Genomic DNA, 14,150 nt, shown 5'->3' on the forward strand with positions numbered 1-14,150 from the left:
CTGATCTTTGGGGACCCCCATGCAAGATACATCGGAGTAGAAATAAATGTGCTAGGGGAAAAAATACTTGCTGCTAGGGGTATATGCAATCCTCCAATGAAAAAAAAAACACAGGAATATTATAAAACCTAACAAAAAATATTAGCAGATCACCATTACGAAAATCTGGTCTGTATGGGGATCCTTAAATGGGATCGTAGATCCATGTAAAGATAGAACTGCGGTTAAAAAACTAAGGGAAAGAAAAAAGGGGTAAATAGGAACTAATCTAGCAAAACTACACCCCAAGTTTCTTTGACATGATGGAAAGCTACCACTCTGTAAAGCTGATGTCTGGAGGGAAAAATGGGGAGAGGGCTAAAGATTACACCTTCTACTCACATAGGCATAACTCCTCTCAACTGAATAGACAATGATATGGACATCACCATATTTATTGACCAAAACTAAAGACATTTCCTACTACCTAAATCTTATCTGATCACAATCCGATTACATGGCAACTGGAATTTGATACAAAAAAAGCCAAGGACATGGGAAATTAAAATGATTATATCTTCTAGGAAAAAAACAAAGAAGTAGAAAAAGAAAATGCAGAAAACATATAATAGAATATCTTTCAATTTAACGTAAGGAACGGTAGAGGATATAAAAAAGTTTCAAGTATGGGATGCCCACAAAGCTTTCTCTTAATATCAGGAGGAATACTAATTACAAGAAAAGAAGTAAACTTAGGAAAAAAGAAAGAAGAAAAGTAATACAAAAGAGATAATGAAAGAACTTTACCTCTCTGGAACAAGCAAACAACAACCCAGAAGTAAAATAAAATAACAAATAAAAAATTCAAAATCTTGAAAGATTTACTTCAAGCACTCCAATCAATGGCAATTAGAAGCCTTAAATAAATTCTTTTAAAATCGAGACAAACAAAAAAAAACCTCTTTATAATGCAAAAAAATGTAGGAAAATGGATTAGTATTAAAACAAAAACAAGAAAAAAGAAAGGAAAAATTATAACTAAATTAAAAAGAAGGGAGAAAAATTACTCTGACAGGATCAGTCAAAAATGATAATAGGAAAAATAAATAAATATTACTCAGATTTATATAAACAAGGACAACAAAACAAATTAGAAATGGAAAAATATATATCAAATAATGTAAAGGGTAGAATAGAAAAGGCACATCTAGAAGAATTAAATAAAACCTTTGACCTGGAAGAAATCAAGAATGCAATAATGAAGGCAAAAAAGAATAAGACCCCTGGGCCAGATGGCTATACAGCTCAATATTATAAATTATTTCAAGATATCCTAGTACCTAAATTAACAGAAGTTATAAATAATGTTGCATTGACAGCCCAAATGCCAGAGACATGGAAGCAAGCTAATATTAGCTTAATACCCAAAACATCTGAACAAGATCTAACAGTAGGCGGTTTTAGACCAATATCGTTGCTTAATGCAGATTATAAAATCTTTGCAACAGTCCTTGCGCAGAGATTGCAGAAAGTAATACAGACATATGTTAAAAAAGACCAAACAGGATTCATTAAAAGAAGAAGTATCACTAACAATATCAGAACTGTGATAAATACAATTGAATTTTTGAACTGGAACCCCAGCAACAAAGCAGCTCTTATTTTTGTTGGATTTCTAAAAAGGCATTTGACAACATCAGTTGGCAATTTATGATACGTAAGCTACAACAAATGGGCCTGCAAGGAAGCTTTATAAAATCGATATAAGCAGTATATACGACCTGCAAAGAGCTAATATAATTATAAATGGAATAAGATCGAAAGAAATACAGATACAAAAGTTGTACATGACGCAAGGATGCCCGCTATCAGCATTTAATATTTAACCTGGTCCTGGAAGTTTTACTTGAAACACTACGAAATTGTAATTGTTATAAAGGACTAAGGATAAAAAAAACAAACATAAAACTAAAGGCATATGCTGATGATTTAGTACTCTTCATAGATGATCCAATTCAGAATCTACCACAAACCATTAATACAGGGGAACAATTTGGACAACAAGCAGGATTTCATCTTCCAAATAAGAAAAAAGACCAAAATTCTCAGCTTTTAATTCTAACATGAGACAAAGAGAAAAAAGAACCTAATTATAGCAACAAATATACAGGTGGAAAAAAAGAGTAAAATATCTTGGGATAGAGGATTGAAAAACAATAATTAATCAACTGTTTAACAATAATTATAAGAAAAGTGGATGGAAATAAAAAGATTTGATTTCAAAATGGAACACCCACTCCATCTCCCTTTACAGGAAAAATCGAACTGATAGAAAAAACTATGGTGCTGCCCAAGATACTGTAACCTATTTCAAAACTTCTTACCGGTAATATATAGTTCAAAACAATCGCGAGAAATCGGAAAAAAAAGATCTTCTGGAATTTTGTATGGAAATAAGAAGAGACACTCGCATTAAGCTATATATCGCTAATAGAAAATAAAAAAAGGGCAGGCTTCGCCTTCCTCCGGACCTTACAAACATTATATACTTACATGCCATGCGAATGCCATGCTCTTCTTTGGGTTCGAGGAGTGGATTTTAAACCTAGGATAATGAAGAACTCTCTAGATATTGAGGGCCACAAACATCAGGGTACAGGGATGGGCAACGTAATTACTCTATGGCCTACCAGGAAAATAGAAAAAAAGACAGGGATCGCCTGCTAAACAAACCATATATATATTTAGGAGGAGAGCCTGTTGTTAACAGTTCTGGGGAGAAATATAAATATTCCTATTATAGTAAATTACCCTACTGGGTGTCAAGAACTGAGAGTTGGCTTAAATATTTCAAAAATAATAGCAACAGACCCGTTTGGGTAAATAATATAATTTTGATATCTCTAACTTGACGCTAAGACAACGCATCTAACACTTGTAAAGAAAGACAAGAAATAACAATTGGACAAGAAATACACAGTCATTGGTTTACATTTACTCAACAAATACAAACACAATATAGAAAAGATATAATAGATTGGACAATCGATAAAAAACTCAAATCCCCAGAAAGTTAGATAAAAATATTACTTTAATAGAACCAAACAAAGGACTCTCCAAATTCATAAGCAATAAGTTGTTAGTGAATTCTACAAACGGAGAAAGAAAATGTAACAGGATGTGATGGTGAAATGGGCACAGGATATAAGGAAAAAACAATAGCATATGAAGACTGGGAATTCAGCTGGGAAATAAATGCAAAAATTTTCATGGCAAGCCTTGAGTTGAGAGGGAAAACTATCTTAAAATATACCCATCGGGATGGTACATAACCCCTAAGTAACTCCAGCTGGCAAAAAATGAATAGAAACATCTAATTCGAAAGCAAGGTTGGTATCATTGTCATACACAGAAGTAAGAGGAAATATGATACACATGTGGTGGTTTTGCCAAAAAACTAGAAAACTTTGGGGTGCTTGTACATTAGAAAATATATAAAAAAATAATGAAAATACAAATAGATTTTATGCCAGAAATATATTTTATTGAATAATATAGGAATCTGGGAAGATACTCTTAAAATAAAATATTGAACTGTTCTTGTATATGACCATCAGCTGGTGCGAAAGTTTCCTGATAGCCAAAAACTGGAAAAGCGAAAAGGTTATTTAACAAAAAGAAGAATGGTTACTTAAAATAACAGGCTACATGGATTTAGATAGGCTGTCAATTAAACTTAAAGAATTACCTTGGAATAAATTTGAGAGGACATGGAAAGATTATCTTCAGTTTATAGATAAGGATAAAAAACAGATAGTTAATAAAATTGTGCTTAAAGAAAACTGAAGTATTGGTATACGATAATACAGTATGTTTAATAAGTATAATGATTTAGTTTGAATACATTATTAGAAGAATCTTTACAATAACAATTATAATAACTCTTATTAGAAAAATGTTTTTTTATTATTTAATTCTCAGATCTAACTAAACCAGTGTGGAAGTCTAAAGGCTGTAAAGATAGATGGAATCAAACCAAGCATTCTGTTTAAAAATAAGACGATAGAACCGAAGAAATGGACTTGGTAGAAAAAAAATGGAATAACTTTATTTAATTTGTACAAATGTAATGAGAATGTAGTTGTTTACTTTTGTGTATACTTATTTTTAAATAATAAAGTTTATAAAAAAGTAAGGGGAGACATGATAGGAGTCTCTAAAATTATGCAGAATGTGGAGAGAGTGGATAGAGGACTTTTCTCCTTTTCTCATAATACTAGAACTTGGGGTCATCCATTGAAGCTGAAGGGTGGGAGACAGAACAAAAGAAGTGCTTCATATGGCACATAGTTCAATTGTGAAACATGATGTGGTAATAGCTGCCAAATTGGAAGGTTTTAAAGAGTGGACAAATTCATAGAGGATGGGACTATTAATGGCTACTAGCTGTAATGGATACCTACTCTTTCCAGTACCAGAGGTAGTATGCCTCTTCATATCAGTCACGGTGGAACATGGATATGAGCATCCTGTTGCAGTCATCTTGCTTATGGATTTTCTAGTGGCAGCTGGTTGGCCACTACGGGGAGAGAATCCTTGACTTGATGGGCCTTTTGTCTGATCCAGCATGGCTCTTTTTATGTTCCTTTCTAAAGTTGTTGGGAAAGGGCTTGTTCTTTCTAATTAATAGGATAAAAATATGGGAATCAATAGTTATATTTAGGTTAGCAATAAAATAAAAATTTCTTCCTGGCAGGGCTCCTGGCCATTTAACAATGGTGTGACAGACTGGAATTTGACAGATGGATCTTCTGGCATACAGAAGACAGATGGGATCATCTGAATTCCAGTTTCTGACCACTGATAAAAGCACAGGAAGAAAAGTGACAGCACTCTTTCAGTAAAATATTTGAATGGTTCATGGCATTTGCAGCTAATGTAGCTCATTCCCTTTATTACTGAAGACTGCAAAATCTGGTGGGAATCTCTAGTGATTCCTTCTGTTCTCCATCATTTTTACTTCATTATTAAGATCTGCCACCCATACTGTGCCTGCCATATTGAAGTTACCAGTAGTAGCTATCAGGGGCTGCTGTGTTTCACATTTTGAACTGCTAGTTGCAATCATACTAACCAAATGCTTGCCCACATACACTCTCACTCTGACAATGTATCAATATATCAATGTATATATGTGCATATATAAACGAAAGTGCAGCAGGATTTCTCTGGGACCTCTGAATGCAGTGCATGCTTATGCACTTGCGTTCTGCAGAATCTTCCCTGGGCTGGGGGGCAACCCAATACCCAGGGTGGAGGATAAATGTTGTCCTTACCTCCATAGTATCTCAAATTGTATTGCTGTATTTTCCCCCAGAACAAGTGAATGGAAGCAATCCACTTATATGGGAGAAATTAAACAGATGCTTTGGGGCATGCAAAAGTCAAGCCTATTTCCTGATCCTGGAAATTTCAAACTGAGAATCAAATCCACTCTGCATTACAGAGCCTCATCCTCTGTTAAGTTCAGGGCAGCATACATGATTTCCCCTAGTATTCATCTTTATGAATAGGTAGGTTAAGTTGAGAAAGTGACTGACCCAAAGTCACCCAGTGTGGCTCATAACTGAGTTGGGATCGAGATTACCCTTGTCCTAACTGTTTCCCTACTCTAGCATCAAACTTATGTTTGTAGTAATCTTTTACAGACAGACTGATCACATCCATACCTTTCAGGAAGCACAGGATAATATACGTTGAGCTTGCCTATTTTATTGTCTCAACAATAAATTTTATTTTATTATCTCAGCAATAAAATTCAAGATACTGATTGGCTCAGTCATCCATACACTTTGCAGATGCCTAAATCCTGTATCTGATGTCCTTCTTATCTCCTTTGAGTAATTAAAATATTTGTGTTTTTGTCCAAGAAACTTTTCTCTCTCATTACAGGCAATCTATGCAATCCAGAACTGCATGGCTGATGGTACCAGTCAGAATCAGATGAAGAATCACAACATATCTTTGAACAGTCTGGCATTTTCTTGTGTTGTTTCCTTGTTGCACCTGTTCCTTGTTGCTGTGCTAAACCAGCAGATACAGCTGCAACAGAGCTTCGGCATGGCAGATTTCCCCACCACAGTCATTTGGAAGTGACCTCTGCCACCTTACTTCCAGGTCTTTTCAGATGTTTTCAATCAGCAATTAAATACTATTGTATTGTTATAATGATGTGATTATTATGCACTAGGTTCTGTAGACCCTTTCATTCTGGAGATATTAGGGGAAAGGTATATTTACACAATGAAAGGAATGAGAGACCTTTTTTAAAAAAAGGAAGCTGAGAATTTAGTGGACCTGATATATGCTTATATTCTTATAACGGCATAACAATATTCAATTGCTGATTTTTTAAAAAAAGCCTTCCAGTGGTGGGGGAGGAAATGGCCAGTGAGGGCAAGGGCAGGTATAATGGCTGCCATGTGGGCAAGACAATGAAAATCAAAACTTTCCCACTCATATAGCACAGCAGCTGACTTGGGCAGCTATCTTTCCCAAAACCTTTCAGCAAAGCAGATTTGGGAAAGATCAGAGAATAGCTGGGGAAACACCCCCTCTTGCCTTGATTGCCAGCCCAGATGGTGGCTGAAGATCTCCTGTAACTACAACTGATCTCCAGCTGACAGAGATCAGTTTACCTGGAGAAAATGGTTGCTATGGCAGTATAATCTATTGAAGTCCCTCCCCCAAATCCTGCACTTCTCAGGCTGCATACCCAGATTATCCAGGTATTTCCCAACCCAGAGCTGGCAACTCTACTCTTACTCCACACAACAGTGTGGTGTAGTGGCCAAGAGTAGGTGGACTCTAATCTAGAGAACAGGGTTTGATTCCACAATCTTCCGCATAAAGCCTGCTTGCTGGGGGACCTTGGGCTAGTCACAGTTCTCTCAAACTCCCTCAGCCCCACCTACCTAACAAGGTGTGTCTGTTGTGAGAACAGGAAGGGAAGGAGTTTGTAAGCAGCTTTGAGACACCTTTATGTTGAGAAAGGTGTGGTATAAATCCAAACTCTTCTTCCTTTTAATTCACTGTGGTAGCAATGGCTGATGTAGCTGAAAAGGCAGGGAAAGCATCTCCTCTAACCTACATTGGCCAGGCTACCCTGATCTCGTCAGATACCAGAAGCTAAGTAGCGTCGGCTCTAGCTCCTATTTGGATGGGACGCCTCCAAGGAATACCGGGGCCGTGAGGGTTAGACACTCCTGGAGGTCTTTTATCTAGAAAACCCTACGAGGTCGCCGTAAGTCCGCTGGGGAAAGTACTAAAATTGTAACGAGAGCTGTCTTCAGAATACAACAACAGTACGACAATCTAATATATGCATAACTTTAGATTTATTGCGGAGGGGAGAAAGAAGACTAAAACAAAATCAGAAAAGGAATAGAGTTTGAGGAAAATATGGAATAATACTGAATTGCATCACAGAATGGTCGAGGCGCCATAAAGATTGCACAGGACGCACAATGAATGGTGATTTGACCCCATGACGCCCTTCGCCGTGTTACTTCTGAATGCTTCTCCACGCCTCTGCGTCATTTGACAAAGGTCGGGAATGAAGTGAAAACTCGTTTTCCTGAAGTTTTTACCGCGTTGTCCTAATCCCAAGGTCGGTGTGAGATACTGCCGGCTCCCTTTAAGAGCTGCAACTTCGTTCCCGGCTGAAGGGGAAGCGGGGCTGCTGTGCTTCCGGCGACTGCTGATGGGAAAAAGAGACAGGTCGGAACCGCGAGCTCGGAGGCCGGGTGGAGACTGTGGCGGCCGCTCCTTGCAGTGTCCACAACAGGTCTGGCCTCTCGTTTTGCAAGGCCTCGATCTTATGCATACGGATCAGTCATGGGACATACGAGGGGGCGTGCAGAGCCTCCGGTTGTCAGCTGGACAATTTGTAGATCGTTTCTTTCCTTTCTGTGGGTTTCTGCTCGGAATAACTGAAACTCCTGATTGTTTCTTTTCCTCTGTTTTTCTATTAATGCTGAGCAAAGAATTAATCCTGAGGCAGAAGCTTTGGCGTCAGAAAGAAGTCGCCTTTTTAAACCTTGAACCTACAAACAATGATGGCTGTTGGTGTTTGATAGATTGTGATAAAGAGGCGTGCAAAACACTTGCTTACCGTGTTTCTCTTAGGTTGCTTGCTTACTAACATACCGATAATGGCAACAGAGTTCATGTTTTTATTATTTGCAATGTCTCTGCCGCTGATTTATAAGAAGCAAAGGCATTTGCCCAGCTGGGCCAAATCCTGCAGCAAACTCAGATGCCTGTTAGATTTGAGTTCGGTGGCACCTTAGGTATAAGTTTTTGTAGAGACAAACGTCCCTTCATCAGACACGAGTCTAATGAAAGGAAGGAAATTTGACTCTAGATTGCATATACCTTGGAAATTGTTTGTCTTGAAGGAGCTACTGGATTCATGTTTTACCACAGACTAATGCAACTACTCTCTGAAAACTTCCCAGAAGTACCTGTTTTCATTCAGTCTCTTATTAAAAGATTCACCAAAAGCTAAAGGGCTACTGTACGTGATCATCCTCCAGTGTGGTCTATGCAATCAGCTGCCAACCATGCTCTTCACATATAACTGTGAACAAATTAAAGGCTTGTACCTGATATGGAAAGATCACATGCAAGAAACTGCTGCTAACCTGAAAGTCATCCTGAAAGTCAAGAACTCCCAAGGGTGATTCCAGCATGAAACTGAAATGGAATTCTTTTACAAGCTGGATCCTAAGATTCATTAAGACTCAATAGACACAATAAATTCCTGTCGCACTACTGGTGTTAAAATTAGCTTGACACATGTAGAAAGATGGTTTTATCACCTATTACTACTGCCCTATATAAGAGCAGTTACCATTCACAATTGAGCCTTGCAGAAAAATCTCATAAACTGCTCCACTTGCATTTCACTGTCTTTGACCCCACTGTTGATATATATTGCTTTTATCCAACAACATCTATATTTTTGCATTGACTGGTCTCTAGCTCACAAAAGCCTGTGCAGCAATCAATTCCCACAACCCTTTTTTCCCCATACAAAAGCAGCTACCACTCTGGCATTTTCCATGATAGGAATCAACGACTGTCTCTGCTCTAGAATTTTTCCTCATTGGGGTTATCGAAGTTCCACATTGGGGTTATCGAAGTTCCTTTCCTTACATATTCACTATGTGAAATCTTCTGTAGTTTTGACCTGTAACACTATTTGAGAGTAGGAACAGAGTTACAAAGCAATTGTATTACTGGAGGGGAAAGGTAGAAATTCATCTTCTCTTGCTCCCTTTGTTCTCAAAAAGATCCAGATAAAGGAAATGCCACAAATGAATGTAACCTCAGCTGACATGGACTGCAGTGCCAGATGCCTCTGTGTTAGTGACTTGAAGGAGAAAGCCAGGATTTCTTTACTGAACTAGTTTTGAGTCCATGTTGTCTACTACACATAATCCAAATGATGGTTTCTGATTATGCAGTATCATGTGGCATTTACAAACTTTCCTTGTGTATGGTAAGTGCCATGAAGTAACTTCTGACTTCTGGTGACTATGAAATAATTACCTTCAAAACTTTGCATTATAACCACCTTGCTCAGGTCTTGAAAATGCTTAGTACAATTTATGTCTCTGGGATATTTCTTTTAATCTCTTGCCTATGTGCCAGACTTCATTGGTGCTACCAGGTTGGTTATAAGGTATTTTGGTGTTGCTCTAGTATTGCACTGGAAAAGTGCCTTCTTAGCAGGTCAATCTAGATGTTCTTAGGAGAAACTGAGAGGCAGCAGCAGATTACCAGGGTACTTCCCAAAGAACCCTTGGTGTAAGAGAGTTTACCAACAAGGAAATGCACTATTTCTTCCTTCCTGCCATAACATTTGCAAACTGTCCCTCTTAGTGCTATATAATTACCAGTATATTGTACTTCCAGGTCTGGGGGCAGTTGTGATTTGCTGCTTTTTTGTTTTAGACATGATCACAGAGCTGAAGTTCTTGGTTCCTTGGGGTCATATTGCAGCCAAGGCATGGGGACCACCACAGGGTCGCCCTGTGCTCTGCTTGCATGGCTGGTTGGACAATGCAAACACTTTCAGCAGGCTCATTCCTTTGCTCCCTAAAGGTGAGTTTACATTAATTAAGAGTGATGCTCTTTTATATTGGAGTGAGGACTGGCATGTGACTTGTTCCTTTCCCCCTTGTTTCTCTTTCAGACTGCTATTACATGGCAGTAGATTTCGGGGGACATGGACTGTCATCCCACCGGCCACCTGGATTTCCATATCACTTCTTGGACTATGTGGGAGATGTGCACAGGGTAGCTGCAGGTGAGCATGGCGGACAGATCTGCATATAGCAGGCTTAAGCATCTCAGTGCTCTGTATTCATCTTGCTCTAGGGCACAGACAGGTTGTTTCACTGTCCCAGATCAATTAAGGACAGATTGATTCATTTAAAATATTTCTTTTCCTACTGTGAAGAAACAAAAAACAATTTTGAATAAAAATCTAATTGAAACTGAAAACTTTATGAAAACCAAACACCTGGACAGAGCTGTAGCAAGGGGGAACTGTGCCCAGGGCAGGCATGTGCCCTGTGCCCCTGCCATGCTTCTGCCACGCCTCTGCGCCCGGTGTGCACCCCACCTTGTCCCTTTGGCACTACACTACACCTGAATCCTAGTATAGAAAAACTGCCTTAGCTGTATTTCCTAGAAGGCCACAGCCCAAAGTCTGAAGAGGGGAGGGTTTGGAGGAGGCTGGGTGGAACATACGCAATGCTTCTTGTTAGGTAGAGGGGTTGGTGGTAGTGTATGCGAGAAGGCACCCCACCCTAGGCTGTTTCAGGGGGAGGGAGAAGGCCATTCTATAAAGAGAAACCTCCTAATATATTTTGTTTGTTGTTAATAATACAGTGTAGCAGTGGTTCTCAACCTGGCGGTCGGGACCCCTTTGGGGGTCGAACAACCCTTTCACAGGGGTTGCCTAAGACTCTCTGCATCAGTGTTCTCCATCTGTAAAATGGATAAATGTTAGGGTTCGGGGTCACCACAACATGAGGAACTGTATTAAAGGGTCGTGGCATTTGGAAGGTTGAGAACCACTGCAGTATAGTATTCATTTATTTACAGTCACAGACTTATACCATTGGATAAGACAAACCACATTCCAAAATAAGAAAATGGGAGACATTCAAGGAGAATTGTTGTCAATAGAATCTTATTTTAAAAATAGAAGTTCTTAGTTAAAAACTTAAACCTAAGGTTGGTTTTATAAGGTGAGATCAATACTTCTCTAATGTCCCTGAAGTCATAATGAACTACCTAAAACAGCTTTCATAGTTTTCCCTGGATTAGAGCAATTGCTCTTTGGAACAAGTCTAGCAGCCACTAATATATTTATATGGGAAACTACTGCCTTTCACTAGAGCCATCCAGACATCCAAACAAAACTGTAGTATATATAGGTATAAATACAGACACACAAAAAATAAAAGCAACACAATGAAGACATTAAGAACTAGCAGCAACAGAATAAAAACACAGTGAAGTGTGATAAAACAGTTAAAATTATTCAGTGGTACTAAAGTTACAAGAGAACAAAATAGACTTTCCTCGGAGACTAAATGTTAACAGTGATAGTGTCAGTCAAATACCATTAGGAAGGATGTGGCAGCCACTAAGTCTCATTTCTGAAGGTGGGCAGACTTGGAGAAGGCTAAGAAATGGCAAATGCAGTTCAATGTAGCTAAATGTAAAGTGATGCACATAGGGGCAAAAAATCCAAACTTCACATACATGCTACAGGGGTCAGTGCTATCAGTCACAGGAAAGGGATTTGGGCGTCTTAGTGGATAGTTCCATGGGAATGTCAACTCAATGCATGGCAGCTGTGAAAAAGGCAAACTCTATGCTGGGGATAATTAGGAAAGGAGTTGATAATAAAACTGCAAGGATTGTCTTGCCCTTATATAAAGCAGTGGTGCGACCGCACTTGGAGTGCTGTGTTCAGTTCTGGTCGCCACATCTCAAAAAGGATATCGAAGAGATAGAAAAAGTGCAGAGAAGGGGAACGAGGATGATTGAAGGATTGGAGCACCTTCCTTATGAGGAGAGGCTGCAGCGTTTGGGACTCTTTAGTTTGGAGAGGAGACGTCTGAGGGGGGATATGATTGAAGTCTATAAAATTATGCATGGGGTAGAGAATGTTGACCGAGAGAAATTTTTCTCTCTTTCTCACAATACTAGAACCAGGGGGCATTCATTGAAAATGCTGGGGGGAAGAATTAGGACTAATAAAAGGAAACACTTCTTCACGCAATGTGTGATTGGTGTTTGGAATATGCTGCCACAGGAGGTGGTGATGGCCACTAACCTGGATAGCTTTAAAAGGGGCTTGGACAGATTTATGGAGGAGAAGTCAATCTATGGTTACCAATCTTGATCCTCCTTGATCTCAGATTGCAAATGCCTTAGCAGACCAGGTGCTCAGGAGGAGCAGCAGCAGCAGCAGGCCATTGCTTTCACCTCCTGCATGTGAGCTCCCAAAGGCACCTGGTGGGCCACTGCGAGTAGCAGAATGCTGGACTAGATGGACTCTGGTCTGATCCAGCAGGCTAGTTCTTATGTTCTTATATGTTCTTAAGGACCTCACGTTATCCTAAATGGTGGGGAGCTGTGTGGGAAGGGAAGCTCTTTCAGATAGTACATTATGGAGCCATAGTTAGTCAGTCTAAGATGTGGAGGACTGCAGGTTCAAAGGTCCACTAAGCAATTGAAGCTTGCTGAGGATGCCCATGGGTCAGTCATGCATTTCCAGCCTAAGCTATCTCTTGGGGTTGTTGTGAAGATAACAAGATGAAAATGATACAAGGGAGGGGGAGAGGGTTGACATCTGGACATGGCCCACCCACCCTAGGGGAGGGGAGGTGTCAGATTCCCCGTTCAGACAATAAATCACTTGATTGGTTCAAGGCTTTTATTGAAGACATGTCAGGAACATAGAAAGAGAGTTCTGGTGAAAACCGTGCCAAACTCTTGATAATATGAGTGTGAGATCCCCACCCCCACATGAGAAGCAGGCAGTTCACATTGTGTGGCCTGGAATCTCTTCCCAGCTGCAGAACTTCAAGTCTACAGCTAGAAGTGATAAAAATGCACCTGCAAAAGCGAAAGCGATCCCCCCCCCCCAACAGCACCATCATGACAGGAGGGGGAGGAGTGCCATGCAAGGGAAGATGAGAGGGGGGAGTGAGTGAGGGGTGGCATGTGAAGGAGGGGAGGGAGGGGGAGCTTTTTATTGAGCTATTTTGGGTCCGTCCATTGGGTAGAAAGGTAGGGTATAAATGAAGTAAGTAAATAAATCTAACACCAGGTAGGCTCCAAACAACAGTTTTAAAAACACAGTCTTTCTGCCACAATTCTATGAAGTACTTTTTGCTAAATATATTTCAGTATTAACTTTTGCCACAGGTACAATATGGATGTACTAATTTGCAAAGAAAGGTTAAATTAAAACCGTATCCTGTTCTCTTTATTGAGCTTTCCAAAGCCCTTTTTTCTTACCGAGAAGCAACCATTTCTTTCTCATTGACACTTTGGCTCATTCCGCACATGCAGAATAATGCACTTTCAAACTGCTTTCAGTGCTCTTTGAAGCTGTGCGGAATGGCAAAATCCACTTGCAAACAGTTGTGAAAGTGGTTTGAAAACGCATTATTTTGCGTGTGCGGAAGGGGCCTAGGTCAGTCACCAGTTTTTCCAGAGGACTCAGAGACATTCAATGTTAAAGGGCATGTTTCCAGTAACACAGAGGGACTCTCTGCTTAGAATACTTTACAATCTGGACAGTATGGACTAATCTGCGTATAAATAATCCTGCCCAGCGACGTAGGTATAAATTTTTTATGGGGGGGGGTTCGGTGGGGCCACACCCCCACCCGCCCCAGGGCATGGCCACGCCTCCCCAAGCCCCACCCCTGGCCTAGCGCTTATAAAAGCAGCTCTCCGAAGTCGGGGATGGCAGACTCCCCTGCCCTGCCCTCCCCTGCCCCTCCCCTCTGGGCTGAGGCATAGAGGGAAAATGGAGCCTGGTGCAAAATCTGAGTTTTGGGCCCCCCTCCCCC

The 14,150-nt window shown here is 39.9% G+C and overlaps 1 protein-coding gene across 1 annotated transcript in view; it reads left to right on the forward strand.

Annotated features, from left to right (window-relative positions):
* Positions 1-14,150, forward strand: part of SERHL2 (serine hydrolase like 2) — a 36,463-nt gene that overhangs the window by 10,945 nt on the left and 11,368 nt on the right. Inside the window, 2 exon segments of the mRNA XM_048500915.1 lie at positions 10,000-10,149; positions 10,241-10,354. Of these exon segments, the coding sequence (XP_048356872.1) occupies positions 10,000-10,149; positions 10,241-10,354 (264 nt within the window).

Source organism: Sphaerodactylus townsendi, linkage group LG06, assembly GCF_021028975.2.
Source record: "Sphaerodactylus townsendi isolate TG3544 linkage group LG06, MPM_Stown_v2.3, whole genome shotgun sequence".
Lineage (NCBI taxonomy): Eukaryota > Metazoa > Chordata > Lepidosauria > Squamata > Sphaerodactylidae > Sphaerodactylus > Sphaerodactylus townsendi.